The sequence below is a fragment of the Colletotrichum aenigma genome (assembly GCF_013390185.1).
Source record: "Colletotrichum aenigma strain Cg56 chromosome Unknown KSG_Cg56_contig07, whole genome shotgun sequence".
Classification (NCBI taxonomy): domain Eukaryota; kingdom Fungi; phylum Ascomycota; class Sordariomycetes; order Glomerellales; family Glomerellaceae; genus Colletotrichum; species Colletotrichum aenigma.
In genome coordinates this window covers 291489-318708 of record NW_023500913.1, presented here as the reverse complement: position 1 = coordinate 318708, position 27220 = coordinate 291489, and the positions used below count along the sequence as shown (strand labels likewise).

Here is a 27220-nt window from a genome sequence, read left to right as displayed (position 1 = left end):
TATCCTCCTCCGTCTCGACTTTCAATCCGCTCCGTCTTCACCACCACCGCTCCAGCTGCCATCGTCGCCCACTCTGCCCCAGCCGCGAGAACGAGCACGACGGCGACGCAGTCGGGAGCACCTTTCCATCCCCATCCCTAATCTCCGATCCTCTGCCCGGAACGAGGCCTCTCGCAATCGATCCTACCAGGCACGATAACGGCATCGCCCATACTGCTCTACACAATACTGTCAACGATACCCAACCGACCAACGATACCTACGAACGGCCGCCTCTGCATTTTACTTTCTTCCCGTTTTTCAGGTCCCCAAAGCATGTGCTGAGGTCTCGCTCAGCATTTTTCCTTTTCTCTGCCGACTAGTAAACGAAGCCAACCACACGAAATCCTCAATCCCACCCCCGACGACGCTTCAGGGACAGACACCAAAAGACGACGTCGCTCACAATAGCAGTAGTCGTTGACCCCCCCGTCGCATCCTCCACTCCTACTCTCCTTCCGTCTGTCCTCCCGAGCGTCTCGAACCCCGGCCGACCGACCATGCCCACGTATCTTACCCGCGAGAACGACCCCATCTACTCGCCAAACTCGGACGTTCTGGATCTCGACCCAAACCACACGCTTGACCTGTCTGGTCACAAGCAGCACCCAATTAATGGGTTTACCCACTCCCTGCCCCTTCGTCCCTCCCGTTCAAACAACCTCCATGATAGTTTCGACGAAAGCTCAACGTCGTCAACCCACGCCTCCGACGTCTCTGATTCCATCCCCACGCAGATGAATGGGACGAGGCCGACTAGCATGAACTCGTTGCCCAACGGCTCGGCAGGGGCCGGAGGAGGCCAAGACTTTGATTATCACGACACCGACTCTCGTCACGACTATCAAAACAATCACTCCGATTACAGACACCACAAGCACCCGCTGCAAAATGGCGCGACCATCGCCATGCCCGATCGCACCGCGCCCCCGCCGCCAATCAAGGTCGTGAGGAAACCCGCATCCGACACAGACAACTCGAGTTCTACCGATGCCTACCTGACGCCCCCGTCAATTGCATCCCCCGCCGGCGGCTCGATTGATCATACAATAAAGACGAATGGAACGAGCAGCCCCAACTACGCACCCCCGCCGATCCCCTCCCAGAGCAACGCGAACGGTTACACGACGCCGGCAACCGCCGTCAGCACCTCATCTCTGTCCCCCAATCTGAACAGCCACAACAACCCGCAATCGCCGCAACGGTTCTCCTCCCCGCCCCTATACCAATCCGCTGGCGCGACACCTAATGCATCCACATCGACGGGGCTGCAACCGCCAAACCCCGGCCTCAAGCACCGACATACGCTCGAGGTTCCGGGCACCCAGTCCAACCGCGGATCCAAGGACGGGTCCGACGCGGCATTCTCGAGTGGTCGCTTCTCTCCCACTTCTCACACGAGCACCACGCAAAGAGTGCGTAGGGCATCGCTGAGCTTGGTGCGGAGAGACACCCGATCCATGCAATCCGATGCTCCCCGCGACGAGGTTGTTCCGGACGACGATGCTCTACGATGGGCGGAGCACTACAGGCAAAAGCGAGCGAGCAAGAGGAAGAGGAAAGAAGAGGAGGATGACGACAGGGTACTTGTGGGAACAAAGGTGGACGAGCACCACGCCAATTGGGTGACCGCCTACAACATGTTGACGGGCATTCGTGTCTCCGTCTCTCGAACGAACGCGAAGTTGGATCGCCCATTGACGGATGCTGATTTCGACGCGAAGCAAAAGTCGACTTTTGACATGTACGTGCTTTTCACTCCGGCCTTTGCTCATACGCTAACATTCGCAGCGCCGGCAATGAGATGGTTCCCTCGGCGAAGTACGATTTCAAATTTAAGGATTACGCCCCGTGGGTTTTCAGACATCTGCGCAATCTCTTCCGTCTCGATCCGGCCGACTACCTGATGTCGTTGACGGGCAAGTATATTCTTTCGGAGCTTGGGTCCCCGGGAAAGAGCGGCAGCTTCTTTTACTTTTCCCGAGACTACAAGTACATCATCAAGACCATCCACCACGCCGAGCACAAGTTTCTGCGCAAGATCCTCAAGGACTACTACCACCACGTCACCGAGAACCCGAACACGCTGCTGTCGCAGTTCTACGGCCTGCACAGAGTAAAGATGCCATACGGGAAGAAGATTCACTTTGTCGTCATGAACAACCTCTTCCCTCCGCACCGCGACATCCACACAACGTTCGACTTGAAGGGATCTACGATCGGCCGCGACTATAAGGAAGACGACCTTGACAAGAACCCACGAGCGACTTTGAAGGATCTGAACTGGCTGCGACGACAGCGCCACCTTGAACTCGGCATACAGAAGAAGAAGCTCTTCCTGGAGCAGCTTCAGCGGGACGTGGTACTGATGAAGAAGCTCAAAATAATGGACTATTCGCTTCTCATCGGCATCCACGATCTCAACAGGGGTAACGAGGAGAACCTCCGCGGCAAGACGCTTCAGGTGTTCAACCCGGGCGGCGAGAACACAGGGGAGGATGGCGAGCCTCCGTCGGTGCTCTTGCGCACGCCCTCTAAGTTGGAGAATGCGCGCAAGGCTAGGGAGCTGAGGCAGATGATTCGACACGAGCGTCCGATACCCATGGGCGAGGCGGCGACGCAGATGCCTAATGAACTTGAGGAGGGGCACAGCCGGTCAAACTACATTTTCAACCAGGACGATGGCGGTTTCCAGGCAACCCACGAGGACAACTCGCCTGCCGAAGAGATCTACTACCTGGGCGTCATCGACTGTCTGACTCACGTAAGTTGACCCGCATTGTTAAGTGAGTTAAGCTGACCATTGTAGTACGGAATGATCAAAAAGATTGAGCACTTTTGGAAGGGTCTTACCAGCGATAGGACGCAGATCTCCGCCCTTCCCCCTGAACAGTACGGTGATCGGTTCTACAACTTCGTGGAGGGCATCACAATGTCGCCTGAGGAGGCGCACAGGGAAGCGGCGCGGAAGGACCAAGAACAGGCTGAAGCTGCAGCGGCTGCTGAGCGTCAGCGCGTCGCCAGCTGGAGTTCCAGCTTGCGGCGGCGATCCACGGCGAACAACATTCCGCCAATGCCCAATTACCAACCTCCGCCAACGCCGCCGGAAGGTGCGAGATCTCCTGAGGCCCGCGAAACTGTCGAGCGCGCCAACCAGGAAGCTCGTCGTACCGAGAGACACGGGGCATCGGAGGCCAACGTACCCGAAATGGTGTTGACGACAAAATCGGGAGACCGTCGGGAGTCGGGGGGCCAGGGGGCGCCCATCCTGCCAGTTGTTGAGGAGACGGCCGAGGCTTCGTCTGTGGGTGGTCGCAGCCGTGACGGAGACGATTACCGACCAGCAACCCCGGCTAAGACGAGCATGGAACGGAGACTTGCCAGTCTTCGGGACTACGCGCCTCCAACGCCGCCCAAGGGGCACCACCTCAAGCCCGAGAGTCAGGATAGCGGTTACGGGGCGCTCCCCAACGGCAATGGATCCATGAGCCGCGAAGACTCGTTGCGACTCAAGTCTCGCCTGAGCAAAGAGTCTCTCAACAAGGACCTGCCTCCTCTTCCCAAGGAGGCCGCCGGCGAGAGCCAGTTCCGCGTGGGGCTTGCGTAGGGCGCTACCCTGTTGCGGAAGAAGAATCGAGGAATTCGGGTTGTGACGACAGGTGAAGTTCAAAAGCAAGGGGACGAAGCAGCAGAAGCAGCGGAGGGATCGACAAAATCACAATTGCATCAACGGGGTCTATGACAATTCTGCAAGCTCGTTCAATGAGGTCTCACAGCGACCAGAGGCAACAGAGAGCCGAGACGAGCCACAGAGCTTTTTACTAGTGTTTTCTCACATGGATGATACCACCATTGCATTAAGCATGCTTCTTCTTTTTTCTCCTTTTTTTTCTCTTTTCCCTTATTAGTTGTTTTTTTCTCTTGTTTCTCCATACAGAAGTCATACATACAGGTCATCACGTAAAAAATCATTGTGGAGTGACGACCCGAGGCGGTGGATATGGGGTGAGTGTTGAAAGGGAAAGACTCATGGGTTAAAACGGTATTCAGAGGCGGTTTCCTCCCATCAACCGGTTGGTCTCGTCCAGGTAGCAAAATAGAAGAGTTGATTCTCATTGAATGCGCCATGCTTGTGACGGCAAGCTTTTGTTTCATGAATACATTATATTACACCTGTCCCTTCGTCCCGGGGCATCGACGGTGTTGTACAGGAGAGATTTGGTATCAAGTGGGTGGTGGGTGATGTCGGGGACGGAGGGACTTTGTATCGGCGAGGAGGGAGGTCAAAGTTGGCCCTACTGCCTCTTAGACGCCAGCATGTCTTGCAGATCGGCCTTGCTCGTGCCCTTGGAGTTGTCGGCGAAGGTGGTGGTCACGTCCATCTTGATGGCGTTCTCGGCCTCGAGCTGTGCTATCCGCTCCTTCTTGGCAATATCGGCTACGCGCCATTGCTTGAAGTATTTGACCTGTGTCATGAAGCATTCAAGTCAGCGAGAGGACTTTTGGAGGCAGAAGGACATTCCGGGGAGGAAGATAGTCCCGCGATGTGAGGAGAGGCAAGAGAGAGGAGGACTCACCCACGCAGCGGCACAATCCCGCTCAAAGTCGGCGTTCTGCGTCGGGCACGCCTTGCGGGCCTGGCGGTCGTCCTTGAGGGCGTCGACGATGTTGTTGGCGTCGAGACAGCCGAAGTAGGCGTCGCGGGCGTCCCAGCACTTGCGGCGCTCGCTGCGTTTCGGGGCGACGGCGCCGGAGCGGACTTCCTCTGCGCGGCGGTCCTCGTCCGACTTTGTGGAGAAGAAGCCCATTGTTTCGTTCTCTATCGGCTGTTTCAAGGTGGACGATATTCTCGGTGTTCGATTTCGAATTCGGAGACGGAGGGGTTCGCGGGGGTTGAGTGGTTTGGGTGTTGGAGTGGCGACCGGCGTTTCTTTGGTGATGTCGGCGCGGATGGAGGGGCAGAATTCTCCCGGGCGGGCGGTGAGTGCGGACGGCAGCGTAATGCGAATTGTGAGGTCTGGTAGTGGGGGCCGTTGCTTCCGCGCCTGTTCAGCCTCAGCCTTGTCCCCTTTGGGCGCTAGCGCCGGCTTCGACTGTGGCTTCGACGATCCCCTGACGTGGCAGGTACTTGCTTGGAACCTTGGAAGCTTTCCTTGCTGCTACGGTTTCCAGAAGCTCGGGCGCGCTGTGGCGCAAACTGGACACACCTTCCATCCCGCTGACGCTGCCGCTGGCTTGCTTCGCATACCTCTCGGGGTCCGGCGGGCCGTTTTTTCTTTACCTGTCTACATTCAACCAACTTTTACACTTCTTTGTTGCTATAGACTGGGGTTTAGACTCTTCTTTGATTACCGTTCCAAATCAGGGAGCAAGGGCGCAAAAACGCAAAAAGACAATAGGCCGCCCTTTTTTTTTTGATATGCGACGCCGGTAGCGAGATTCGGAGCGCCGTTGGCCCATCTTAAACTACCCGTTCCCCCCGGCTTGCCCATCCCTGGGGAACGAACGACACCCACGAAAGGCAACCGTCTTCCTTTTCCCACGAACAACGAACAAGACACGCATACGCCGTACCGCAAGCTTGACATAACTTTCGCGAGAAACGAGATCGAATACACACACGCACCCGAGCCGAGGCCTCCACCGTCACCGAGACAGAAACGATGCCCCGCCGTCGCAAGCCGCCCCGGCCAGGCGCCCTCGGCGAGCTCCCGCCGCTCCGCATCGCGTCGCAGATCGCGGCGCTGCAGGGGCTGTACTACGCCGGCGCGCTGGTGCTCATGCTCTTCACGGCGCTGGTGGCCGGCACGCGGTTCAGCATGGAGCTGGTGTTTGGGTGGGAGGCCGTGAGGGGGGACACGACGCAGGGCTGGCTGAGCGCGTTTGTGTGGGTTCTCGACGGGGGGCTCTGCATGTGAGTTTTGCCTTCGCTTCTGGGGTTTCCGGGAAGGGAGCAGATATGCGTGCGGATTTTGGCTGACTTAGGATCACAGGGCCGTCGCAATCATCGTCCTGATCGGCCGCTCCAAGCTCGTGCCGGACTTCGCGCTCACCATGCACGGGCTGCACCTCGTCGTCTCGTCGCTGTACACGGGCCGCGTGCCGCGGAACATGATGTGGTGGGGCGCGATGGCGAGTAGTTCGGCGATATGCGTTGCGCTGGCGGTTTGGGGGTCGCGGTACCGCGAGCTGAGGCCGATTTCGTTCGGCGGGCATGCTGCGGGTGCGGCGGCGGGCGGAGGAGGTGTGGAGGGGCAGCAGAATGGGGCTGCTGGAGGGGACGAGGAGGAGGGTGTTGGGTTTGGGCGGGGGAGAGGGAGGGGGAGGGGGCGTGATGGGGAGGGGGGGTATGAGATGGTTGGTATTGAGAGGAGAGATTCATGATGATGGGTGTGGTGAGAGGGCATGATGGCGTTTTTGGGGTTTCTGTATGATTATTGTATGTTGTGGCGATGATGAATAGACCCTTTCTTGTGGTTCGAGTCTCTGATGGGTGGTGTGGGAAGTTGGCTTGGGGCTCGGCGGGATGTCCTAACGAAGTTTTGGAACGTCTGCTCTCTTGTTCAAGGGGCGTGGATGTCTGCGGCTATGGACGGTGGGTTGCTGAAGTCTTTTTCAAGACTCTTCACCTGCGGAGAATATGGGTGCGCTGAACTCTTCAGGAGGCCGAGGACATTCACTTCTTGCTGACTTGTTCGTCTACAATCCTCCCGTTAAGGTGGTTTGTGGGAACTTCAAGCCAGAGGTGTCAGCATCCCTGGGACACCTTGGTGTCAGAGACCACCGCCGTGGACAAAGGTCAAGGTCATATTCAGGATACATGTTCGGATGGGTTGCTTAGCCAAGTAGCCGGACCAGTTCGTCAACCGCTCTTAAAAGACCGATCTGAGTTCCGCCTCAGCTCCGACCAAGAACATCATGTACTGACTCTGCAGATTCACTCTGACATAAGTCGGACACATGGGAAATCAGTACGTTGCCTCGCTCTCCTGATGAGGCTGTCCAATATTCCTACGTCTGCACAGCTGGGTTTCCCACATACCTGCTTACTTCGATCGAGGATGACGGTGGTGGATATCATGGTAGCATGGATGAGGATAATAGAAGTGATCAAGGATAAAGGCGACGAAGACGACAATGAAGACGATGGAGATGACACCTAAGACGAGGACGACAGCTAGGTAGCGTATCATTTAGTGAGCCTGTAGAGAAAGTACTCACTCTAAGACAGGAAGCACATACGATCTTATCTTGATGGGATTTGCACATAAAGGGAGATGATGGAGGAGAAACGCTACTTTAGTCCATGACGACCAAAGCCTCAAAAAGTAGGAATCAACTTTCATCTACCGAGCTATGCAAGTCCTTTGGATCAGTAGATCATGAATTCCCTTTCTCTCAGGCACCGAAGCAATTTGTATTGCGTTCTTGCCGTCAAATCTTTTGGCTTCAACATTGGCCCCGCAATGCAGTAACTTATCGACGATGCTTTCGTGACCAAGACGAACTGCCAGGAGCAGCGGTGTTTGTCCGAATTTATCTTCCCTCCCTTCTATGTCGGCCTTGCACAGGAGCAGTGCATCGACCACGTCCTTGTGGCCGGCCATGCCTGGTAGCAACCAGCAATGGTGTTTGGCCAAATGCTTCTTTCGCCTATATATCCCCGCGAGATGAAGATTCGCAAAGACGACGAGTTATAAAGCCGTGTCCATGGTATGCGGCGATCAGTAACGGACCGTAACATCCTTTCGCCGTGGATGTAAAATCCGCCCCGTGAGACTCCAATTGGTCCATTATGAAATCATCCCCATTCGAGATGGCAAGGAGCAGCGAATCCCAATCATCTACATCTTTTGCTTGGACATCAGCCCCTGAATCGAGCAAAATATCAACCACTCGCCATTTCCCATTGGCCACAGCATGGAGTAACGGCGTCCACCCCTGTTTGTCTCTTGTATCAACAACAGCGCCTTGCTCAAGAAGATTTCGGACGATGTCGTTGTATCCCATCATTGCGGCAATCGAGGGTGCACTGGTGAAGGTATCGTCCACATCTTCAGCCGAAGCACCGTTCTTAAGTAATTCGTTGACGGTACGGCTACGACCACTCATCGTGGCTCGCAATAGCGGCGTCCATCCCGTGTAGTCTCGGCCGTCTACTTTGGCTCCCAACCAAGTAACTCAAGCGCAATCAATGGGGATTTGCCTCCGGCAGCCATATGTAGTGTTGACATTCGCCGGTTGTCTACTACATTGACGTCGACTCCATGCTCCAGAAGCGAATCAACCATGTCGTAGTGGCCATGCATGGCAGCTAGATGTAGCGGTGTCCCTCCTTGTATGTCCCTTGCATTGACGTCAGATCCGCGACCGATCAGTTGCATAGACAAAGTAAGATGGCCGTTTTCCAAGGCATACATCAACGGCGTGCGATGATGGCTGTCTCTCAGATCTGGAGTGCTATTCTGCAACAGGAATGTTGCGGCTTCGATCAAACCAAAGTAGGCTGCTAGATGTAGACCACTTATCCTTTTGGGGGCATGCCCCCTTGGGAACAGCGGCAGCATGAGCGCTTTGCCGGCTGACTGGACCGCAGATTCTGCGGACAGAAAAGTTGTCACTTTTGAGGCGATGATTGAACCCGCGCGAGCATAGTGGCCCCAGTTCGACGCAGCGTATCTATAAAAGGGGTACGATCGGAGGCGCTCCCGGAACTCGTCTTCAGTTGAGCAGGAGCCGTCGTCGAAGGCCTCAAATGATACACAGTCGAAGCAGAGAGCGGCCAGATTTTCATCTCCAGTCTTCCAACTATCGTCAAGATATTCTTGCAGGAATTTCTTGGCGATATAATGAGAAAGAGAAATGATGTGATTCCAATTATCGATTTCCAGGAGGCCGGCACAGGCTAGAACGATGACGTTGATCTCAGGTCGAACTTCCTCCAAGGGCTTCATGAAGCTTGTGGACAGCGCGTGTTGCAACGGCCAGCAAGTTGTCGAAGAGAAGTTTGAGGGGCAAGTTTCTTACTTCAGCACAGTCATCGCGGTAACACCATACATGATCTTCAATGTGTTAGCAACGATATACGTCAATGGCTTCAGAAAAGAAAAGGGTTCCCAGTGGATTTTCTGGTCGAAAATGATGGGCTGTGGCGTCTCCGACCCCGTCGATCAGTAAATGCGGATTATCACACGTCCATGGAATCCCTCCAGCAGCTCTTAGAGGATGGCATGTCCACATCCAGAGTTAGCAACTACTCGGATAGGGATAAGTTGACGCTCTGCTATATCTTGGCCAACTCGATGCTCTTCCTGTACCTGGGCTCCTGGCTACGTACAGCGTGGAACAGCAACAGGGTCTATTTCATCCAACGAGCAGGTGTTTCGGCCTTGAAACCGGTCACTTTGACGTTCCCCTATTTATCTGTCGAAATACAAGATAAGCAAGATACTACTAGCACGTCAGAACAGCATATGCAAGCCCACTGCCATCCAAGTATCCTAGCACTCGGCATCATATTCCTCGAGATTGCCACAGGTTCCGTGTTCCCCAGGAGTTCTCAAAAACCAGTGGACGCCAGCTATGAGCAGTGCAACGAAGACTTCCTGGAAGCTTGGAAGCAAATGGAGAACCTAGAGAAAGGGCGAAGATACATACCCTCTGCTCTCCGCAAAGTCATCAGGGCTTGCATTGACTTGAAGCCGCCGCCTAACATACCGAGCACCAGTCTGACGGAAGAGGGCCCAATACGCCAGTACATCCTATCATGTATCATTCTTCCACTGGCATCAGAGCTGGTGGATGGTTACAACATTCGCTTAGAGGAGTTACGCACGGCGCTGGAGAAAGAGCTGAAAGGCCTCGAAAAGGTTGAGGAAGCAAGCACCAAAACATCAATCAAGCAGCCGCTGGAAAGTTGTAGCCGCAGTCTGGCAACGGTACCCGAAGGTTCGTATCTTGCAACTAAGTTCCAGCATGCCGGAGTTGACTTATGTTCGCAGTGGAAACAGCGTTGCACGCTCAGGCTGCGAGGGGACATGACCCATGTCTCATGGCAGATGGTGATGAGAGAGAAATAACAGTCAACGAAGAAGCGTAAGTTCCTTAGTCGCTTTGCTTGAGCCGGGCATGCGACTAAAACTCGACATTATTCAGGACCAAGAGAACAAAGGAGTGGTTCGAGTACCACGAAGACGTCCTTTCCCGAGCCAAACAGTTGCGCAACGTCAATATTTCGAACAAAAGAAAAATCAAGATCGCCATATTAGACAGTGGCATAGAGTTGAGTTCAGAACACCGAGAATTGTACACTTCGAGCCGAGGATCAAGTACAAGAGCTGGGTAGACGGACACGCCGACTGCCGAGACGATGTTGGCCACGGGACGCATCTAACCATCCTCCTGCGGAAGGTCGCGCCAAACGCCGAGATTCATACCGCCAGAGTATTCAAAAGCAGGCCTAAAGGCGACAAGTCTGCGCTAATTATTGCTGAGGTACGTGACTCGCCCTGTGTGACTAGATCGGGCAATAGTTAATTGCATTAGGCGCTTCGATATGCCGTCAGCGTCTGGGAAGTCGATATCGTCGTAATGTCCTTTGGTTTCTTTGACAACAATTAAGTTTTATGTCAAGAAATTCAGAACGCGGCTGTAAAAGGCGTGTTGATATTCGCAGCAGCATCGAACGGGGGGAAGAACCGGCCGGATGGCATCGCATGGCCAGCTCGAGAAGAAAACGTCATCTGCGTCCATTCGGCAGATGGATACGGCAACCGTTCCGCGTTCACGCCGAGCCCAATGGACAACATGCGGATCATGGTTCTTGGGGAATGTATCAACTCAGCATGGCCACGAAAGCTGAGGTCGCCGGGCGACCACTGGCAAATGAGTGGTACATCGTGTGCGGCGCCCATAGCTGCTGGAATCGCTGCAGTGGTACTCGACTGCGCAAGAGGCTTCCTCAGTGGCCAGGAGTGGAAGTGCCTTTGCCGGGTGCGTTCCATGAGACGAATGTTTGAAGCGATGAAAGACTCGGGCAACTCAGATGGATATTGGTGGATCAAGCACTGGACTTTGTTTCATGAGGACCGGAAGGATTCTTGGATACAGGAGGGAATCAGAAGCTACATCAGGTAAACCATGTGACAGGTATTACTCATGAAATACCATACAAGACCGCCTAATCTTCTTGTGTCTTCCTAGATACATTGCATATGTATTGCTTGAGACCTGCAATAGTCTCACGGCGATCCCATTCCCTTCATATCTCTAATAAATTGGAGTTGTACTTCATGATAGATAATAACAACGATAAGTATGACAAGGACAACGAGAAAAGCGACGATGATAGTTGTCGAGGAGATGAAGAGAAGAATACTTAAGGGCTAGTGAAGTCCAAGTATCTTGCAATGTTTGCGCGGACAATCATTAAGACGCGGCTGTTCTGTGCGTACACCTCACTCGGAGGAGTGCCTGCATTACAATGGGGCCAACTTTATGCAGTAATTCTTCAGGAAAAAGTAGGCTTAGATATACATCTTATGATAGATAGAGTAAGCCGCGTAGATAAGACTTCGCATATTGAAAAGTAGGAGCAGATTCACAGACCGGTTGCTGCGGCGTGCGATGTGGTGGGGACACGCACGATCGTGAGCAGTGAATCGCCCCACAAGGGCGCCTTCGTCGCCAACCACCATCAGCAATCAGCTTGCAATACATGGTCTATTAGTCTAGTTGGTTAGGACGTCGGATTCTGATAAACACCAGTTCCTTCCGTAAGCCCAGGTTCGAATCCTGGATGGACCTATCTTTTGCCTCCACGGCCAGGAAAAAATCGTTTTCTGGTTGAATTTGCTTTTTGTACTGTTTAATTTGCTCGCTCAACGAACAGCTAACTAGCTGGCATAAATGACCGTATTTTCGAGTTATTCACACAAGCCGTGTCCGTTGCCCGGCACAGTCCTGGATACATCGACCTCACTTTATTTTCGCTTAGACGAAAGCCTGGATGCCCGTGATAGCACGGCCAAGAATCAGACCTGTTCCATGTTAGCACATACTCAGAACTGGGCCACACGCAAAACTCACTGTGAATATCGCTCTGCCCCTCGTACGTCTGCGTGACGAACAAGTTCGCCACATGACGGCCGATACCATACTCATCACTGACCGCATTGCCGCCAAAGATCTCCTGCAGAACACGCGCATTCAACAGCGCGCGGTCGCAGTTCTGGCGCTTGACCATGCTAATCATCTCGGGCGTTGCCTTGCCTTCATCCTTGAGCCTTCCGACCTGGATCGCGGCGACAGTACCGTAAGCGGCATCCGTCGCGGCGTCGGCGAGCTTCTTTTGAACAAGTTGGTACTTTGCGATCGGGTTGTTCTTGAACTGCTTGCGCTCGAGGGAGTATGTCCTCGCGCGAGCGATGCAATCCTCCAAGGCTCCCATGACGCCCAGAGAGATGCCGTAGCGGGCGCTGTTAAGACAAGAAAAGGGACCACGGAGACCCTCAACCTCGGGGAACATGTTCGCCTCAGGTACAGGGCAGTCGTCGAGCTGGATCATGCCAGTGATTGAGGCGCGCAGACCGTTCTTGTTCTTGATGGCGGGGGTCTCGAGAGTTCCCGGTGGGCATTGGGAGCGCTCGACGAGGAAGCCACGGATCTTTCCGGTTTCCTGCAACTTGGCCCAGACCATGAGGACGTCTGCGATGGGAGAGTTTGTGATCCACGTCTTGGCTCCGGAGAGGGAGTAGTAGCCCTTTTTGGTCGGGTGAGGCTTCGCGGTAGTCTCCATGGAGCCGGGGTCGCTGCCGTGATTGGGCTCCGTCAAGCCAAAGGCACCGAGAACCTTGCCCTGGGCCATGCCGGGCAGGTATTTCTCCTTCTGCTCCTCGGAACCAAACTCGGCAATGCCGCCCATAACGAGAGAGGACTGGACTGACATGCCGGAGCGGTAGCCGCTGTCCACCCTCTCCACGGCCTTTGTAATGAGACCACCAGCAACGGTCGAGATGCCTGCGCAGCCGTATCCTTCAATCGTCGCTCCGAGAAGTCCCAGCTCGCCCATTTCCTCGAGGATCTTCTTGTCGTAGTTCTCGTCTCGGTAGGCCTCTACAGACTGTTAGAACGGGCGACGAGATTGGCAGCTAGGACACATACGAAGCACGCGGGGCAACATGCGCTTCTGGCAATAACGCTCGGCGGTCTCTGAGATGGCGAGTTCCTCCTCAGTCAAGAGGTTCTTCGCATTAAGGGGGTCCTCCCAGTCGAAGACAGGGCCGCTGGAGGAGGCGAATGACCTCGAGGCGGGGACGGCGCGTCTGGCGACGCATTGCCTTGCGCATGTCCTCAGGGCTGGTCGATACATGTTGGAGATTTGCCAATTGAGTCGTCCACAAGGTGGTTTGAGGGGAATCGTGTGAACAGCATGATGGCAGTGTTGCCGTTCAACTACCGACCCCGAGGCGTTGCCCCGCCGGTGGACGTCCCTCACACCATCCGAGGCACAAACTAGAGCTACTCTCATTGGCCGGGGAAGGCAGTATCATGATTACATAATGAGCCGACGTCGGCGAATGACGTCGTCGGCGACGTTGCTGCAGTGTCGCAGTGACAATCTGAACGAAGCTGCTGCTGGGTAGTGCCAGCCAGTTGCGGCAATGGTGCCTGCATATCTGTAATCAGTTCGGCGTGGTGACTGCGCACTGAACAAGAATTCCCCAGATCCCCAGAGTGCCGGCACCGTGGCTCTCGGGGGAGCACCGCCACAATATGCAGCAGCGAAGATCATGACAAGTGGATGAAGCCGAACCGTCAGTAGCAGTGCTGGGTGTCGACGCGAGCCGGGGAGATGCTTTCTGGGAGTGGCCCATCGTTCGGCAGCAGCCGGGTCAGAGTTCAGACCCAGGATGGGATACTGTGGGCGTGGTACCACTGCATTTAGACGTGTGTGGTGCCTGGAGGATGTACCGTTGTCAGTTTGAGAGCGACAGACGGACGTCATTTTCAGACTCGCGATGGGATGGCAGATGCATAGATGGGCTTTTGGGCAGTCGTGTCGAGGATGAATAGCCTCGCTTGACTGCAGTAAGAAGGACACGAGGTTTCATGCGACGCATGCTTTGGCGATGACACGATTCGAGGGTGTTTTGCTCGTGAGTGATGCGTTGTTAGGCGGTCAGATTGGGTCCAGGGTTGCCAGTCATGCCGGCCCGGAGGATCAAGAAAGTGTCTGGCGGACGTGAATGCCGCTGCTTCCACGGCTCTGCAGCAACTGGGACAGTTCGCTGAAGATGGCGGGCTGCGCTGCCGTGTCAGTCGCCTGCCAGTCGTGGTAGAAGGACAGGGAAGCACATGGTCGATTGCACGAGCCTGAGGCTGAGGAATGGGCTGAATAACTGGGACAGTCAGCAAGCATTACCAATCCTGACGCAGCAGGAAGTTGCCATCTGTTAGTGGTGCAAGTATCTCTGAAAGGCGTGTGTGGCGGTGCGCATGTTCCGTCCAGGTTCCCATTGCAGCGAAGCGCATCCACCAGATGTACCTGAGGTGGAAAGCGAGCACTAAAAACAGAGCACACGACTCTGAGGGACGAGCGTCATGACTGAAGCCAACCAAAGTGCGGTTTGTCGGGCGGCAAGCCCACTGTTTGTTTGGGCTGCATGACGCTACTGGACGGGCAGCTTCCTGCTGGGTTGGTCAGGCAAAGTACCTGGACTGTGGCTCAGGCAGTTGAAGGTACTTTCACTTCCGCCTGCGGCCAACCTGAGTGGAAGCAGCCAGCCAACCTTGGGTTTGCTCCCCCTCTACCTTAGGTACCTTACCTTGACTGATTGGTGAGTCGTGACTGGGCGGCAGGAAGGAGGAAGGAGGGGAAAGGCAAGCAAAGGAACCCCCCTCCTTCCAGTCACAGTGACTGACTGCCCGGTGGGCAAGAGTGGCTCTGCCCACTACCTTCCACTGCCCAAAGCAAAGCCCACCGCACACAGCAGCAGCGACCCTTCCCGTCGTTTTTCGTAGGCCCGACCGTGACTTCCCCTTCTCTTTCCTCTCCTCCACCCAAATTCAATCTCGACATCAACCTGTAACGGGAACGTACGTAGCGAATCGAATTCTCCACGACTTTCCTTCGGGCACCACCACGGTAATACCTCCGACCGACGACTATTTTGAACGACTCTCACAATCCAAATAAAAAGTCCTTTCTTTTCTGCATCGAGTCTCGGCGGGATAGACACTCTCGCTCATCAGGTACGCACGCTACGCAACACATGATTTGCATTCACTGTCCCCGTCCCAACCAACCCAACATCTCGCCACGCATCGGCTGCTGCTGCTGCTTTCATTGCTTCGACGACCGCGATATCCTGGTTCGCTTCACCCGATAGTCCTGCGGCATCGACATCGACGAATCCCTACGACGACTCTAGACCGCTGCCCGACGACAGAACACCCGCGAGGCTGCTTTGGCTTCTTTGTCCTCTTCTGCCTGCCTGCCCCCTCCTACGATCTGTGCATCGCCTGCATCGACTGCCTCGACCTACATCTGTCATTTTCCGCAGCAAGGAAAAGTAGCAATAAAGCAGCTCAGCCATAAATTCGCCAGCAGCAGTCGACCCATTTGCGTCTTGCCTTGCCCACCGCCCGCCGACTCCAGAAAAAGCCCACCTCGACCGCTTTCGCTGACTTTTGCCCCTCACACCAACAGACACAGAGCATTCGCGCGGGCGACCGATCATCTTAGATACCCCAACAACCACACAACTCTGCCAAAATGGCCCTCAAGAGAATTAACAAGGAGCTCACTGACCTCGGCCGGTATGTTTGCTTCCCATTTTCCCAGCCTTGCCGTCCACCGTCGTCACCGCAAGCTTTTGTCGCAGCCCGAGACGTAAGGTGGGGCGACCGGAGAGCGGGGTCTTCTTCAGCGAGACGCCCTCCATCATCCATCATATCTCGGGCTGTCGATGACGACGGTAACGGCGGAGTGACGCCTGCAAAGGCAACCAGTTTTACAGAGAGACAATATGCTAACATCGTCGTCTTCAAAGTGACCCGCCCTCTTCCTGCTCTGCCGGCCCCGTCGGCGAGGACCTGGTAAGCTATCCCGATAGAAGACCGCGGTGATGATGCCTCGAATCATGACTCAGCCGAGTCGAGACGACGGCTTCACCACACGTCTTTGATAGACTCGGAACAATGTGCTGACTTGTGACTGCAGTTCCACTGGCAAGCTACGATCATGGGACCTGTAAGTACACCACTTTGATGTTGGACGCGGCATGCGGGATTACCACATGCTATGGCCAGCATCAAAATCCGGAGCATCTGCGACCGAACACAAGCTAACGCGATGCAGGGCGACTCTCCCTACTCTGGCGGTGTTTTCTTCCTCGCCATCCACTTCCCTACCGACTACCCCTTCAAGCCTCCCAAGGTCAACTTCACCACCCGTATCTACCACCCCAACATCAACTCCAACGGCAGCATCTGCTTAGATATTCTGCGTGACCAATGGTCCCCGGCGTTGACCATCTCTAAGGGTATGTCATCCGTCCCCTGTACCAACAGCACTCACTAACCGTCGATAGTCCTGCTCTCCATCTGCTCGATGCTGACGGACCCCAACCCCGACGACCCGCTCGTCCCCGAAATCGCACACGTCTACAAGACGGACCGCGCTAGATACGAGGCCACTGCTCGCGAGTGGACTCGCAAGTACGCCATTTAGACGGTGCCGGAGGGTGTGGGGTTGGACGAGTATGACAAGCGATGGCTTTCCTCTCTCTCTCTCTCTTCGACGGCTGGCGTATGATTAGGTCAAGGTCATTGCTCTGCGTTGCGGTTTGGGATCTCTTTCGTTTGACCAGCACAAAGAAAGGATGCGGTGCTGCGGTCTCGTGGCGGCAGCAGACAGCACCATTCGAGAGAGGTTGCGAGGAGCGGTGTGGATAGAAGACAGACCGATCAGAGTTAGCAGCACAGGTACCACGTACGGGTTATCATACGGCAAGGCTTCATGTTTTCCATTGACGCGTGCGTTCTGGTTTGACACCGAGAAGAGAGACGACCGGCAGTCATCGCTTTACATCCAGTGTGCAAGTGACGTTCTACGTGCCTATGATGGTGACATGTTCGCGTGCAGGTAACAAGTAAACAAATCGTAGGGAGGAGGTGGGCCAGGCGACTAGATATCCCAAGCTCTCCTCGGCAACACCAACTCTTAGCAAGTTTCCATCAGGCACGTCATTCACCGGGACGTCTCGGCATCCGATGACCAGAGGAAGCTAACGTTGCCGCCCTAGGTAACAGCCGGCACCGCGACAGAGATCGTGAGACAGGGTCCGGCCTCGCGAAGGGGAAGGCAAGGCAAGACAAGGCAGCGGAACGTGACGTGACATTGGCGAGGGAAGAGTAGCCGTCCTTCGCTACGAGAAGGGAGTTATCCAAGCCGAAGCCGCTTTGTTTAAAGGCCGCCCGGTATCTCGGGTCTGTCTTACGTTTAGGACCGGGGGACGTCATAGGAGGGCCTGGATCACTCTGGCCTAGGCCTGGAAAGGCGCAGGACATGGCCATGGCATTGGGATGGATGGGGGCGGTTTAGAAGATGAGGAGGGAGTTGGGGCATGCGCGGATCTCGTGGGCCGGTTCCAGGCTGGATGTGTCGTTTCCGGGCTCCGGCTCCGAGGACGGGCTCGGAGGGTTGGCCGGCGGTGGTTTTTGATGGTGATGGCACGGAGGATTTTGGGGGCAGGAGGTCGTGATGGGGGCGTTACGGGAGATGGACGTGAAGAGCAGGGACTGGGTTGGGAGTGGTTACGACTTTGGCTTGCATCATGACTTGGCAGGGTTCTTTCATCTCGGGTATCGCCATTGGGAGGATGAAGGATATCCTCGTTGTGGAGGCGGCGATATGCTCTGGAGAAATCACGGTGGCTTGGATCACCGATTTTCGAAGCGGATGGAGAGGGAGGGCGGGTTGTGGAAGATCAGGTCAAACGAAACGTGTGAGGGGACCCGAGGTACGGTTGAACGGGCGGGCGGGCGAGTTTGGTGCGGCGTCGGGATTTGAGAAGGGCAGAGATGGGACGGAGGAGGTGGTTGTCTTGTTGGCGAGTCGAGGTTCTGTGGTGAGGCTCTGCGCTGGCACGTGGGTTTGGAGTCGTGGGAAGGGCAATTACTCAAACGAGCGGCGGATGCGAGGCAGGCGCCGTGCACGTCTGGCGGGCAACGAGACGGGAATCTGTGCTTTTTCAGATTGAGAAAGAAGGGGTTTCGATGCGTGCTGTGCTGCGTGCTGCCTTGTTTGCCTGCTGGTCTCTTCCCACCTCGTTTTGAAACCGTGGTTGGGTTGTTTTGAGGCTGAGGTTCATGCTCGGAAGTTGGTCGCCTGCGGGAGGAGAATGGGGCCTTAGATTGATAACGGTAGCAGCAACAACAACCGACTCCTGGTTACTGCATAGAACGTTTGGAAGGAGGCCGTGATCCGGATGTTTGTGCCGTGTAGGTAGACATCGTCGTGCTGAAGGTTGAGCTACAACGTTTGGATTGTGGACCGACGACGACGGGGCCAGGCAGGGGGGCTCGCGTAGCAGTTGCTTCAGTTCCGTGGAGCTGTTCGGGTGACGGCAAAGTTCGAGGAAGAACGAACGAGTGGTATCTGTAAGGAGATAAGGTTGATAAGGTTGGTGGTCATCTGGTCGTTGAAGCACGTCAAGAGCGCGGCAAATGAATGAAAAAGAGTGCCGGTTTTCAACCTAGAGAGACGTCTGTGTCAGATAGATTGTTGAGGCTGAAGGATGGCAAGTCTGTTTAGTGGGGGATCTTCTAGAATACAGCAAATGCCGACGTTGAGTTCGCGATGACCTGCAGTCATGCTTCAAGAGGGCGGGCCAGCTGGCGGTTGAGCGGATACCCGGGAATCTGGGCAGAGTTTTGCTTTGATTGGCAGATGGGAGATTGCCCTTGGTGTTTGTATGCAGATGCCGGCTTGAGTTGCATGTATCGGGATGATGCTGACCTCAACCAAACCCCGGCGGCGCTTCCCTGGTGTCTGATGGCAGTTGGCGCGCAAGTGCAAGCGATTTGGTCAGCAGGCATAATCACGAATTGTCGCCAACCCCTTTATCAAGGAGGCGTCTCGACGGGTTTGAGCTAGGGGACACAAGAGATTGCTCTGCGTAAGAGCAGTCGGTGGTGGATGACGAACCACGATGAAATTCAACTCAACGTGGACGATCTGCGCTGGCAGGTGAAGGAAGGGGCAGGGCGGCTTCAGATATGAACTGATTCTTGCGTCTTTTGCCGGGAGCGACTGCGTGCCTGTGAATGATCTTCACCGGGGTGCAGAGTTGATTGACGGGGGATCACGTCCGTGGGAAGGGGAGGCAGAGCCAGAGGTTTGGCAATCAGCCGCGCGGCGATAGGCAGAGGCGATGGGCATCTGGGCTGTCGTGACTGTTCAGTCGAGTCGAGGCGAGGGATCCCAGCCAATGAGGGTGCTAAGAATATCCCGGCGGCAGTTGGAGGGCGGACGGGGACGGGAGGGCGGCGGCAAGGCGAGGAGTGAATCGCGGAAACGGGGTGGTGTGTGTGTGCTGCGGAGGAAGAAGGTTGTGAGACGGGAGTTGACAAGGGCCTATGAAGGCATTCCCAGTCCAGGCCGCTGAGTAACGCTGCTACTCAGCAAGAGGCTGCAAGAGACAGCGCTGTTTTGGCTTGGGTAAAGCACAGTTGACAGCGAAGGGTTCTGGCGCAGTGTCAGTGAGCGCCACGATGGTGGTGCAGGCGAGTGACAGTTTCTCAGTGTTAATGCCCACCCTTTTTGTGAAATTCGAATCCTGAGTTGTGTCAGAGCACCCCTGGCGAAACAAGCTGCGACACGGGCTCAAGCGACCAATCCAAACGCACGCCCCTCTTGTGCATGGCGAAAAGGGCGGTTGAGCCAATCAGAGGCCGACAAAGGGACAGCTGCCAAGGGTACGTATCGCATCTTGAATCCGAGCCCTGTCCTGTTTTGGATGCGGTGGACGAGATGACGAGGCAGGTCACTGGCCGTTTGGTGGCATTTGGGCTCTTGTGCGGGAGTCTTGGGGCGTCTCGATGTGCAACTGGGCGGTTTGGGGTCGTAGGGCAGAAGGGGATTATGGCCTCATTACCCACATGCGATGCGGGAGAGCAGCCTTGTTCCAAACGTGGCCCAAACAGCGGCGAGGCGTAGGCGGCTGTGGTGAGGTCGAGGGGGCTGGCTGTTGATGCATAACAGTTGTTGTATGGATGGATGTGGCGTGTGCGGTGGTGATGTGAAGAGAACAAAAGATAAGGGTTCCAGCGTTGTCTGCGGCAGAACCTACCTAGACCATCCGCACCTAGGGTTGTCGGTCCTGGTATCCGTGTAATTTGTGTATCGAATATCTGAAATTGAATGGCCAGACTGACGGGTGCCAACTGTGAAGGGGTCGTGATGGTGATGGTGGAGGAGGATTCGGGATGCGCCGTGGAATGACCAGGTATGCAGACAGCCATGGCCGAGAGGCGCGACTTGGCTTTCGTGATGGTTAATTAGACGTCGCGGCGATGGTCTTGGGTCTTGGCCTTGGCTCGGAGGCGAGATTCATCGCGGTGCTTGGATGCCAGAGGGATGCAGCTGTCGGAATAGGCTTCTCTGCAATATTGGCTGGCACCTATCCGTAGGACGTGTGGGCATGGGTGAAGAGTGGACTGTGGTTGCCGTCCAGGCCGGTCCAACGGCGTTGAATCCCAGGAACGGGAGGGCAGGTCCACAAAAGGAGCGCAGCGCGTGGTGGGACGGGGATCATGACTTGACAAGCGAGAAAGCCAAGACTCGAACGACGACCGACACATCCAGTGGGCTGCCTTGCTGCCGACTGGGTTGCTCGTTTTTGGTGTTTCTGGCCGCGGGTTGGGCCCATTGCCGCGCTGAATCTCCCCACGACCTGCCCACCGCACGCACTTTGTTCAGATTCACCTGAGCTAGGGATGCTGTAAATTTGTTTTGAGAGGGGAGTATTTGCTTCCTCTTTGAGAAGTAAATCGAACGGCGCCGTGAGAGAAGAAGGACTCGGTTTGGTTGGTGCATTCTCACTTGCTAGAAGAAAGCGTCAGGCACGCGTGGCCTCTCATTCGTCAACGGCGTGTCCAGACCCATGAAAGTAAGCGTAATCCGGGCTGGCCCCTGAGGCTCTTGCTGCTTGGCATCCCTGCCCTGGGGCCATGCTCAGACGTTTTTTCCCATTCTTCTTCGGTGGGAGCCATGTCTGCAGTCAGTCAGTCAGTCAGTCAGTCAGTCAGTCAAGTCCCCAATCCCAATGGATGGGCTTGGTACTCGTTGTCCGTCCGGCCCTTTCCCGCCGGCCGAGTGCCAGTTTCCGTCTGTGTCTGCCACTTACGTGCCAGTTGGCCACCGCCAAACACTGAAGGGGTGAAAGGGGCGAGGGAGGGACTCTTACTGCGTTGTGCTAAGACCCAGCCCGGCACGCCGTTGCGTCGTATTCTGCTGCGTCTACTGGCCGAGTGCAGTCCATTAAGTCGGAAGTCCTCGTCTTCCTCGTCGTCGTCGTTGTCGCTGTCGTCGCCCTTTTTCTTTCTCCGTGTCTCCCCACCACACGATGAAGACACACCCCTCTGTAGCTCATCAGCGATTCCAGTCCCTGTCCAGTGCCGGGTTCCTCACCTTACGGCCACCTGAGTGCTGCGTGCTGCGGCTGCTTCAACTGAGAGCCAGAGCCAGCCAGCCTGTACCCAGCGATACCTGGTCCTCGAGCCACCGCAGGCATAATGTCGCGGGCCTCTTGTGTCCTCGTCTTGTAACTGCCTTGTTGCTGATTGCGGTTTCTCTTACATGACCTCCCCGACTGTGCTGTTAGTCTCTTCCTGTCCTCTTCTACCGAATTCCGCTGGGCAAGAGCAAGAGAGGGCTACCACTTGCCGTCTCGCGACGGCCCTGGCTGGCGATTGCCCTGACGCTCATCCGGCCACCCCTCCCCCCTAGCCCCCCTGTCGACACACTCCACGCCCCCCCTTCCTCCCCGCCAGGCACATCCACCTCTCTCACACCTCTCACACCTCACACGCTCCTCATCTTCCTGTGATCGCCCACCTCCCGGACGCTCTTTTGACTCTCTCCTCCCCTTCTTCCTTTTCCCATCTCGCACACCCCTTCCGCTACTGCACGTAGGGAAAATAATTCCACGATTTCCTCAACGACCGCGAATTCCAAGAACCAGCCGCCGAGTGCAGGCATTGTGTGCAGGTACGTTGCGTTGCCCTCACTTCATCAACCCAGAGTCCAGTCTTGGCTGGCTTGGCGATACCTTCGCTCCTCAGACTCGACTCTTTCTTTGCCGCCCGCTCGAGTATCGTCTGCCCAAAAGCCAGTCGCCTTATCCTTCCCGCACTCCCCTGCGCCATCCCTCGGACTCTCCTCGCTTCCTCCAAAAACTCTCTTCTACGCCATATCCTCCCCTCCTGTCCTGTCCCCCTCCGCCACCTTCTGTCACTCACATTCCAGCTCGTTCCCCTTCTCCCCGCCTCCCGCCCGCTGCTGCCCCTGTTCCGCCGCCGCCTGGTGCATGAAGCCGTCTTTTCGCTAACCCAGTGACTGTCGGATTGCAGGCTCCAATTTCCGCTCTTTTCTGGGTTCGCGCACTTCTCTTCGTATACTTTCATTTAGACACATTATTTCTTTGCCCGTTCAGCAGGCTCTGAATCCACCACAACCGACCGACTATACCCGCGCATAATCGCATCACGCCAGACAACCACCCCGACAGGCACCACCCGATCAAAGGAGGAACTTGGGCGAAGGAGTCATTGCTGGGGATCCGAGAAAGAGTCGAGAAGAAGACCACCCTCTGGGATAATACGGATCAGAAGGAAAACGAACGCAGGATCGGCCCACGACTCGCCTGGCTAGCGACAGCCAGACCACCCGCCCGCCATGGACTACTACTCTCAGGGCTCCGAGAAGCCCTCCGAGCGATCGAGATGGACGCCTCTCACCCGCATGTTGCTCTCCGGAGAGATGACACAGGAGAAGCAAAAAGAGTTGACAATGAGGGAACGCTTCGATCGATGGATGATTAACGAAGGATACCGCAGAGTGTACGTTTGCCTGTCGCCATTCGCTGCCATGCGAAGCACAACTAACACCACACAGCTTCGTCTTCGTGTTCCTGCTGCTGCACGCCCTCATCTTCGCCTTTGCCACTGTCCACTACGGTCTCAAGGACAACTTGCAAACGTCTCGCGATACCTTCGGCCCGACTTTCGTCATTGCCCGTTCTGCCGCCTTGGTTCTCCACGTCGACGTCGCACTGATTCTGTTCCCCGTGTGCCGCACGCTCATTTCTCTGGCTCGTCAGACCCCGCTCAACGGCATTATCCAGTTCGACAAGAACATCACGTTCCACATCACCACCGCGTGGTCCATTGTCTTCTTCTCCTGGGTTCACACGATTGCCCACTGGAACAACTTTGCCCAGATTGCTGCGAAGAACAACCTTGGAATCTACGGATGGCTGCTGGCCAACTTCGTCTCCGGCCCTGGCTGGACTGGTTATGTCATGCTCATCGCCCTCATGGGCATGGTCTTCACCTCCGTTGAGAAGCCCAGACGTGCCAACTACGAGCGATTCTGGTACACTCATCACATGTTCATCATCTTCTTCTTTTTCTGGTCCTTCCACGGAGCTTTCTGCATGATTCAGCCCGACTTTGCTCCCTTCTGCGTCAGCATCGGTACCTCTGCGATCGGTGTCTTCTGGCAGTACTGGATGTACGGCGGCTTCATCTATCTCGCTGAGCGTATTGCTCGTGAGCTTCGCGGACGCCACAAGACGTACGTCTCCAAGGTTATCCAGCACCCCAGCAACGTCTGCGAGATCCAGATCAAGAAGGAGCACACCAAGACCAAGGCCGGACAGTACATTTTCTTCTGCTGCCCTGCCGTTTCGCTGTGGCAATACCACCCCTTCACCTTGACTTCCGCCCCTGAGGAGGACTACATCTCCATCCACATGCGTGTCGTCGGTGACTTCACTCGTGGTGTCTCTCAGGCCCTCGGCTGCGAATGGGACCGCAAGAAGGACGACTCTTCCAAGGTTGTCGGCGTCAACAGCGACTCCAGCGAGGTTGACCCCGCCCTCCGCCGTGTCCTTCCCCGTGTCTACGTTGACGGACCTTTCGGCTCGGCCTCTGAGGACGTCTTCAAATACGAGGTTTCCGTGCTCTGCGGTGCCGGTATCGGTGTTACTCCCTTCGCCTCTATCCTCAAGTCCATCTGGTACCGCATGAACTACCCTCAGAAGAAGACCCGTCTTAGCAAGGTCTACTTCTTCTGGATCTGCAGAGATTTCGGCTCCTTTGAGTGGTTCCGCTCTCTCCTTCTCGCCATCGAGGCTCAGGATGTGGACAACCGCATTGAGATTCACACCTACCTTACCGCCAAGATCAAGGCAGACGACGCGACGAACATCATGATTAACGACGCCAACGCCGACAAGGATACCATCACTGGTCTGCGTTCTCCTACCAACTTCGGCAGACCCAACTGGGACATGATCTTCAGAGGTATCCGCAAGTTGCACTCCCCGGCCGAGGCTGGTGTGTTCTTCTGCGGACCCAAGGGTCTGGGTAGCGCGCTGCACATTTACTGCAATAAGTACAGTGAACCTGGGTAAGTAGACATGACCTCAGAGTATCATACACATCGTGCTAACATGGTCCAGCTTCTCTTTTGTTTGGGGCAAGGAGAACTTCTAAGCCAGGCCGTGGCACAAGGCAACAACTTCGTTTCGTTTCCCTCTTACGTCATATTATTTGTGAACAATATCAGCATCGTTGCCTACCTGTCCCTTCCTGCCTCTGTCCATTCAATATGGCAGGGTGGAACATTACGGACGTTACTTGTTTGGAATCTGATCCACTGGGATGCATATCGCGGGTGCGCCGGACGCCAGGACCAAGAAGACGGCAGGTTTGGTGACGAATGCGGCGGCAGCACCGACATGCCGAGGGGGACTTTCAGGCAGGGTGGAAGCAGTGTCGAGAGGAGGAGGTTTATGAGAGCGAAATGTGGAGGAATTTTGCATCGGTGGATGATGATAATCTTCGGCGTCATCCCCGCACCCCTGTGGATATACTATTACTACTACCGACATTTACATGTACCTAGCGTGATGCCATCATCAGTATACTTAGACAGTCTTGATGTTGCAGGGCAAATGGCTCTTGCGAAATTACCTGGTGTTCTTTGGTCTCAACCGATCCGTGCCTGCGCTCGTGCGTTTGCATAACCGAGTGCAGCTGGAAGCTGAGACGTGCCAAGAGTGCGCATCCCTCGGTTCCCCTTTCCCTCTTTTCTCTCTCTCTCTCAACGTATCGGCTTGTTTCGCACGACTGGCGGGAGCAAGCGCTCGGACGCAGGGATTGCAGGCCGCGGCGCAAGGTTTTTCGCAACACGTTGGATGACGACGATGCGGGCTGTTCTGCGACACTCTCTGTAAAACGTGACATGGATGTGGGTGTTTGTACATCGGACGGGTGATTGGGCCTTGGCGATCGCTTGGCGATCGGAGGTTGGCGTGGTTTTGGGAGGCGTTTTGGGAGGAGGAGGAGGGTTTGATTGGGTGGGATGTGGGATTGCAGACTGAGGCTCCGTGGTATGGGGAAGGATGAGGATGAGGATGAGGATGAGGATGAGGAGGAGGAGGAGGAGGATGTGGCTTGGTGGTTCTGTGAGTTGAGAAGTTAAGGAGGCTTGTGAAGGGGATGTTTTAGAGAGGGAAGTGGGGGTTGTGAATGGGTGTGGTTTCACACGAGGCTTTGTGGCTGGTGAATTGGTGAGTGAGGGTGTGTATATCGTCCCGCGGAGGTTGATTTATCTTGCAGAGGGGAGGTATGTAGGTGAGGGTGAGTTGTTTGTTGCTGAAGCTGTAGTGTAACTGATGGCATCACGATTGCTCCCAGCCTGACATCAGATCGGGCACCTCATGGTCTGGATCGCCTTCTGCAGACTATCCTTATCTACTTTATTTCCCGAAGATGACTGCGGATGAGGTAGGCGGGGAGAACTGTGTTCTCTGCACTCTCAGTTCGCGGTGTTCTTGCTTGAGTGAGTGCCGGATACGGAGGGTGTCGAGGGGATGGACAAAGTATTAGAACAGATGGGTTTTACCACCGATGCTGGCTGGTTGAAGATGAGAGTTCGACGGCTCAAGAGACATGTTGGCTACAAGTTGTGATCCTGCAGGATTTGGATCATGACAGTGACTTATGCTGTGAGTTCTCCGTGTGTGGGAGGGAGCCATCCCGACTGGATCCACGTTCTTCTCTGGTGACCACACTGCCGCGGCACATTATCTGCTCGGTTGGACTGTTTGTAACGCACTAAGACTTATGAAGGCTGTAGGTGAGAATGAGCGATGAAATTAGGAACATGATTGAAAAATGATGATAATCTAAGCTTCTCAGCCATTCGGAGGTCGAAGACGTCTGCTCGGTGACGGGGTGATTGCGGACGGAAGGCCACGAGTGGTGGGCTCGCGGAGTAAAGACCAGTAGATGAAGCATTTCGTCCAGATGTAAGTGTTCAAAACGGACCAATGCAAAAATCTCAACGACACGATCGGCATGCCTTTGACGGGTGTGATCAGAAGCTGAGAGGAGATGAAGGTGCTGTGAGATCAGCAGGCTTATGAGGCTCGAGAGCTACCTTGTCTATCGGGTACGGTGAAAAGAAGAGAAAAGGGGGACATCAAGCACCCGTTGACGAGCATTCGAGAACGCAATGGGAAGCTTGTGGTCAGGATGACGGACAACCCGATCCGTCAATGTCGAGTCAAAAGAGGGAGGGTATCGTTGTCTTGGGGCATTTGATGGCATACGCGATCTAACCGACTAGTTGGCCGTACTGATCATTTTCCATGAGAAACCAGACTGGGATGCTCGGCATTTCTAAGAAACCGCCTAATTTTCATGTATCTGCGCGACTATATTTCATTTGTACTCAATTACTCCTATCGGAAGCGATAGTACGGTAGAGATTACATAGGTGAAGATAGCAGAAGTAGTGAAAATGATAGCAGCGACGATGACAACGACGATGACGGTAGAATACTTCAGAGTATATAACCACAGAAAACAATGGACGGAGTCTTTC

At 55.2% G+C, this 27220-nt stretch overlaps 7 protein-coding genes across 7 annotated transcripts; 5 read left to right on the top strand and 2 right to left on the bottom strand.

Annotated features, from left to right (window-relative positions):
- Nucleotides 1-539: 539 nt before the first annotated feature.
- Nucleotides 540-3646, top strand: its3 (Phosphatidylinositol 4-phosphate 5-kinase its3; the record flags this gene model as incomplete). Its single annotated transcript, XM_037325613.1, has 3 exons — nt 540-1783; nt 1831-2803; nt 2849-3646. The coding sequence occupies 3 exons, from the start codon at nt 540-542 to the stop codon at nt 3644-3646; spliced, it is 3015 nt and encodes a 1004-aa protein (XP_037175558.1).
- A 688-nt stretch (nt 3647-4334) lies between these two features.
- On the bottom strand, nt 4335-4847 carry new16 (Cytochrome c oxidase subunit 6B-like protein new16; the record flags this gene model as incomplete). The annotated part of the gene is made up of 2 exons (XM_037325612.1): nt 4335-4505; nt 4617-4847. The coding sequence occupies 2 exons, from the start codon at nt 4845-4847 to the stop codon at nt 4335-4337; spliced, it is 402 nt and encodes a 133-aa protein (XP_037175569.1).
- Nucleotides 4848-5702: 855 nt separating this feature from the next.
- On the top strand, nt 5703-6232 carry SYS1 (the record flags this gene model as incomplete). The annotated part of the gene is made up of 3 exons (XM_037325611.1): nt 5703-5953; nt 6033-6158; nt 6229-6232. The coding sequence occupies 3 exons, from the start codon at nt 5703-5705 to the stop codon at nt 6230-6232; spliced, it is 381 nt and encodes a 126-aa protein (XP_037175179.1).
- A 3004-nt stretch (nt 6233-9236) lies between these two features.
- CGCA056_v010363 (uncharacterized protein) lies at nt 9237-10659 on the top strand (the record flags this gene model as incomplete). The annotated part of the gene is made up of 5 exons (XM_037325610.1): nt 9237-9987; nt 10041-10134; nt 10195-10264; nt 10312-10533; nt 10585-10659. 5 exons carry the CDS (start codon nt 9237-9239, stop codon nt 10657-10659), a joined length of 1212 nt encoding a protein of 403 aa, XP_037175174.1.
- Nucleotides 10660-12030: 1371 nt separating this feature from the next.
- On the bottom strand, nt 12031-13408 carry CGCA056_v010362 (Glutaryl-CoA dehydrogenase; the record flags this gene model as incomplete). The annotated part of the gene is made up of 3 exons (XM_037325609.1): nt 12031-12077; nt 12127-13152; nt 13201-13408. 3 exons carry the CDS (start codon nt 13406-13408, stop codon nt 12031-12033), a joined length of 1281 nt encoding a protein of 426 aa, XP_037175175.1.
- Nucleotides 13409-15814: 2406 nt separating this feature from the next.
- On the top strand, nt 15815-16771 carry CGCA056_v010361 (Ubiquitin-conjugating enzyme E2-16 kDa; the record flags this gene model as incomplete). The annotated part of the gene is made up of 5 exons (XM_037325608.1): nt 15815-15858; nt 16092-16137; nt 16262-16291; nt 16400-16583; nt 16632-16771. 5 exons carry the CDS (start codon nt 15815-15817, stop codon nt 16769-16771), a joined length of 444 nt encoding a protein of 147 aa, XP_037175176.1.
- Nucleotides 16772-22999: 6228 nt separating this feature from the next.
- On the top strand, nt 23000-24822 carry noxA-0 (Superoxide-generating NADPH oxidase heavy chain subunit A; the record flags this gene model as incomplete). The annotated part of the gene is made up of 3 exons (XM_037325607.1): nt 23000-23163; nt 23219-24736; nt 24789-24822. 3 exons carry the CDS (start codon nt 23000-23002, stop codon nt 24820-24822), a joined length of 1716 nt encoding a protein of 571 aa, XP_037175554.1.
- Nucleotides 24823-27220: the final 2398 nt, after the last annotated feature.